Below are 6000 nucleotides of genomic sequence, written 5' to 3' on the forward strand. Positions count from 1 at the left end.
TAATGTATGATATGAGCTCAAAGCACCAAACCCTTGTGTGGTAAATCTGTAGAGAGAACCTGCTGAAGCGAACTGACTGCATGTGAACTATGTGGGCGTCACACCCCAGATATGTGAGGAGAGACAGGCACAAACATGCACCTGACATGCTATCTTCTTCACATGTGAGGAGAGACAGGCACAAACATGCACCTGACATGCTATCTTCTTCACATGTGAGGAGAGACAGGCACAAACATGCACCTGACATGCTATCTTCTTCACATGTGAGGAGAGACAGGCACAAACATGCACCTGACATGCTATCTTCTTCACATGTGAGGAGAGACAGGCACAAACATGCACCTGACATGCTATCTTCTTCACATGTGAGGAGAGACAGGTACAAACATGCACCTGACATGCTATCTTCTTCACATGTGAGGAGAGACAGGCACAAACATGCACCTGACATGCTATCTTCTTCACATGTGAGGAGAGACAGGCACAAACATGCACCTGACATGCTATCTTCTTCACATGTGAGGAGAGACAGGCACAAACATGCACCTGACATGCTATCTTCTTCACATCTGAGGAGAGACAGGTACAAACATGCACCTGACATGCTATCTTCTTCACATGTGAGGAGAGACAGGTACAAACATGCACCTGACATGCTATCTTCTTCACATGTGAGGAGAGACAGGTACAAACATGCACCTGACATGCTATCTTCTTCACATGTGAGGAGAGACAGGCACAAACATGCACCTGACATGCTATCTTCTTCACATGTGAGGAGAGACAGGCACAAACATGCACCTGACATGCTATCTTCTTCACATGTGAGGAGAGACAGGCACAAACATGCACCTGACATGCTATCTTCTTCACATCTGAGGAGAGACAGGTACAAACATGCACCTGACATGCTATCTTCTTCACATGTGAGGAGAGACAGGCACAAACATGCACCTGACATGCTATCTTCTTCACATGTGAGGAGAGACAGGTACAAACATGCACCTGACATGCTATCTTCTTCACATCTGAGGAGAGACAGGTACAAACATGCACCTGACATGCTATCTTCTTCACATGTGAGGAGAGACAGGTACAAACATGCACCTGACATGCTATCTTCTTCACATGTGAGGAGAGACAGGTACAAACATGCACCTGACATGCTATCTTCTTCACATGTGAGGAGAGACAGGCACAAACATGCACCTGACATGCTATCTTCTTCACATGTGAGGAGAGACAGGTACAAACATGCACCTGACATGCTATCTTCTTCACATGTGAGGAGAGACAGGTACAAACATGCACCTGACATGCTATCTTCTTCACATGTGAGGAGAGACAGGCACAAACATGCACCTGACATGCTATCTTCTTCACATGTGAGGAGAGACAGGCACAAACATGCACCTGACATTCTATCTTCTTCACATGTGAGGAGAGACAGGCACAAACATGCACCTGACATGCTATCTTCTTCACATGTGAGGAGAGACAGGCACAAACATGCACCTGACATGCTATCTTCTTCACATGTGAGGAGAGACATGTACAAACATGCACCTGACATGCTATCTTCTTCACATGTGAGGAGAGACAGGTACAAACATGCACCTGACATGCTATCTTCTTCACATGTGAGGAGAGACAGGCACAAACATGCACCTGACATGCCATCTTCTTCACATGTGAGGAGAGACAGGCACAAACATGCACCTGACATTCTATCTTCTTCACATGTGAGGAGAGACAGGCACAAACATGCACCTGACATGCTATCTTCTTCACATGTGAGGAGAGACAGGCACAAACATGCACCTGACATGCTATCTTCTTCACATCTGAGGAGAGACAGGTACAAACATGCACCTGACATGCTATCTTCTTCACATGTGAGGAGAGACAGGCACAAACATGCACCTGACATGCTATCTTCTTCACATGTGAGGAGAGACAGGTACAAACATGCACCTGACATGCTATCTTCTTCACATGTGAGGAGAGACAGGCACAAACATGCACCTGACATGCCATCTTCTTCACAGCTGGCAAACGGGAACAGAAGATAATTTGAAGAGATCAGCGTCCGGTTCAATTGGGGAAGAATCTAAAAAGTAGCGTTTTGGCACGTCTACAAACACTTGTAAAGACATTTGGGGCCATTTTCAAACATTTCTTTGGAGCAGTAACAAAAGGGGAGAGGCACTTTTCCGCGGAATTTCGTATCCTGCTTGTATTGTCAGAGGCATGCCGGTAATATCCTGTGTGTTTCACCAGGCAACAGAAGTCCTAACTGCTTCCACTGTGGCTGCCGATCTGTCTGACAGATCTGTCTGACAGGGGTTCTGTGCTTTGGGCTCATGGTGGTGTGCAGATGTTACGTGAAGATTGTTTTATTTTCATTATTATTATTTTGGCTGTGAACAGCAAGACCCTCACCTTCTCCTGTGGCCTCAGAAGTGTGTGCTAAGGAGAGAGAGAGAGAGAGAGAGAGAGGGGGGGGGAGCACAGAGAGGAAAAAACAATTATCATTACATGTTTAAATAGTGCAAGAGATATGTAAGAGAATGATGTCAGAGAGAGAGAGAGAGAGAGAGAGAGAGAGAGAGAGACAGAGAGAGAGGGAGAGAGAGACAGAGAGAGAGAGAGAGAGAGAGAGAGAGACAGAGAGAGAGAGAGAGAGAGAGAGAGAGATGTGCAGTGATAAGGAAAGACAGAGAGAGGAAGAGGAGAGAGAGTGAGAGTGAGAGAAAAGAAATGGGTTATTCTTTTTCTAGTAGTTTATACCTTAGAGGCATTAGAGTTCTAGGGTTTCTGTCCTAACCGGTCTGAGAGAGCGGCCACACACACACACACACACACACACACACACACACACACACACACACACACACACACACACACACACACACACACACACACACACACACACACACACACACACACACACACACACACACACTGTACACACTCCCTCTATGTCTCCCTCTGATCTTTGCTGTGCTCCATGTGTAGGCTGTCTGCCTGTCTGTATCTGTCTGACATGACTGTAGCTGCTGCTGCTTGACAAAGCCACTAATCACAGAGCACTAAGGCACAATGCTTTTCACCAGATTATAATAATTATAGTGAGTCAGTTTCTACATGACGAATAAAGGCTGAACTTCGGAGACGAGTTTCTTATGTTTTTTTCCCGCTACGCAGGCAAATTATCTTTAAAAAGTCCCTTACGGCAAGTTTTCTTAACCTTTCTCGAAGCAGTCGCCAAACGAGTCAAATGTTCTCTTGCCATGGGAACCAAGCTCATTAAAACAGAACCACGAGAGATCCACCAACAGAACGGCCGTGACCCCGTTTGTGTCTGAAGCCGCACTTTATGAGGCATAGCCTTAGGAAACAGAGCGCTACGAACCATTTGGTCGAAATATGTATTACTTCAAGAAGGTTTTGGTAGCAGACTAGGGGCCAAGATGGCTGTCTCATGGTTTGATGTCATTACTTTTTCATACCCTACTGCCAGTTGCAATGGAAAGGAAGAGGCGGGGAAGCTAGCTCATAGGTTAAGCAATACTAGCTAGCATTGCTAACTGCTCTTGCGTCATTGCTCTAAACCCTTGGATGGGACAGTTTTGGTTGTTATTTGTCTAATAGATGAATGAACGGTACTTGTTACAGTAATAGTGTTTACTGACCCCCAGAATCTCCACTCATCCTGCCCTGGCCCGGCTGTGGTTCAGCGGTGTCTCCGCCCAGAGCATCCTCCAAGCTCAATCCAGCATCTGGAAGAATCAGTATGAGTATATTAGGTGATAATAATGTGATGCTTCATTGATCCAGGTATTTCCTCTTTTCGCTGGCATCACTTTATAGTTCAGCTGAGGATAGAGTCCCTCAGCTGGTAAGGATTCAATGTTTTGCTCATGAACACTTTAGCAGATGCTTTGATGATGATGATGATGATGTGATGAAGGGAAGACTCCCTGCTCGCTACGCCAGACTGCTGCCCCATTACACTCTATAAGTAGAAAAGTGCACTCAGAGGAGTGCAGATCTCCGCCAGGCACCGCTACGCCTAACAAGGAAAACAACTAAGGTGCACATTTAGAAAAAAACAATTCAGTCAACGTCACATAATGAGTTGTCTTTAATCTGGCAGAAACATTTTTCAATCAAAGGTGAACCAACACAGATATTATGATGTTTATAGTGGGACTTTTTTGTGTGAAATTGGGTCCACCCACCAAACTTTGGAAGTTGATTATATGAAAACAATGCAGACTTAAAAAAAACCATTACAGAGGTTTTGTGCAGGACAGTCCAGACATGCTGTGTGTCATGGTTTGGTGAAGATTAAACCAAATTTGTAGGAGTAGCGAAAAAGTACTTCTCGACAAAATTCAAAATGGTTGCAAATCTCGAAGGCGGAAATGGCCGGGGATAGAGGCGGCTGAGACCCAAAGAAAACAACAGTAAAGGAATAGTGTTTTACAACCACCAAGTTATGGCTTTTTAAATTTTAAATATTGCTATAGTGCCCCCTATAGTCATAATTACACCCACAAATATGTACTAGCTCGCGAGTACATACCTGCACACCTGTAACAAGTTTTGTTAGCATCGGACAATGTGTTCCTGAATTATGGTGATTCTTGTGAAAAACTTTGGAAGTCGATTATATCGCAACGGTGCAGACTTGTCAAAAAAGCACGACAGAGGTTTTGTGCAGGACAGTCTTCTTCATGGTTTGGTGAAGATTGGACAAAATGTGTATGAGGAATAGCATTTTTTTTTTGGAACAGGTCCTATATCAATAGATGCATAAGGACCCAAGGAATCCAGGGAAATATAATTTTGATTGTAGACCCTACAGTTCAAAAGTTATGGACCAAAACGTAAAGAGGGCTGTTATAGCGCCATCCATCAGGTCAATTGGTGTACTTTCTTAGACCATAGTAAAACGGGACTCTCTGAACCTACCTACCAAGTTTGGTAGCTTGTGTAGCTTGTAGCGCTTATCAGCTACAGCTACTTTTATACAAACATTTTCAAAACCCCATTCAAGTGAATGGGGGGAAATGGCACATAATCTTGAATATTGCACAACGACCCTCTTAGCAAAGTAATAGATAGCACACCTTTCCTCAATGAGCTGCACGTTTTGAGGTCCTGTATGTGTTATATAGTGTGAAAACTGTAAGACAAATAGCCTGCAGACGGGAACACACGCACAGACAGTCACACACACACGCACACACACACACACAAACTCACACACACGCACGCACGCGCGCACGCACGCACATACACACACACACACACACACAGTCACACAGGATCAAACACATGCTCTCCTCCCGGCTTCGCCTGGCGGAGATAATGATCACATGACATGAAGCAGTCTGTGAGCAGTCCCAGGTTCCATCCTGCAGCGGACCACTGTGAATCTGGCTCTGATGAAAGGATATGATGTGCTGTGTGTACATTATACTGTACCTTATTCTAACATCAGAGTCTTTATATGATGTGTGTACATTATACTGTACCTTATCCTAACATCAGAGTCTTTATATGATGTGCTGTGTGTACATTATACTGTACCTTATCCTAACATCAGAGTCTTTATATGATGTGTGTACATTATACTGTACCTTATCCTAACATCAGAGTCTTTATATGATGTGCTGTGTGTACATGATACTGTACCTTATCCTAACATCAGAGTCTTTATATGATGTGCTGTGTGTACATTATACTGTACCTTATCCTAACATCAGAGTCTTTATATGATGTGCTGTGTGTACATTATACTGTACCTTATCCTAACATCAGAGCCCTATATGATGTGCTGTGTGTACATTATACTGTACCTTATCCTAACATCAGAGCCTTTATATGATGTGCTGTGTGTACATTATACTGTACCTTATCCTAACATCAGAGTCTTTATATGATGTGCTGTGTGTACATTATACTGTACCTTATCCTAACATCAGA

At 44.0% G+C, this 6000-nt stretch overlaps 1 protein-coding gene across 2 annotated transcripts in view; it reads right to left on the bottom strand.

The window, feature by feature from the left end:
* Positions 1–6000, bottom strand: part of LOC310780449 (uncharacterized protein) — a 55433-nt gene that overhangs the window by 12692 nt on the left and 36741 nt on the right. For both annotated transcript variants that reach the window (XM_083641027.1, XM_083641026.1), the window contains exons 7-8: positions 3699–3785; positions 2446–2472 (exon numbers count right to left, since the gene is read on the bottom strand). In XM_083641027.1, the coding sequence (XP_083497153.1) occupies positions 2446–2472; positions 3699–3785 (114 nt within the window). The remainder of the gene's footprint in view (positions 1–2445; positions 2473–3698; positions 3786–6000) is intronic.

This window comes from Poromitra crassiceps (genome assembly GCF_964638095.1).
Source record: "Poromitra crassiceps genome assembly, chromosome: 8".
NCBI classification, from domain to species: domain Eukaryota; kingdom Metazoa; phylum Chordata; class Actinopteri; order Beryciformes; family Melamphaidae; genus Poromitra; species Poromitra crassiceps.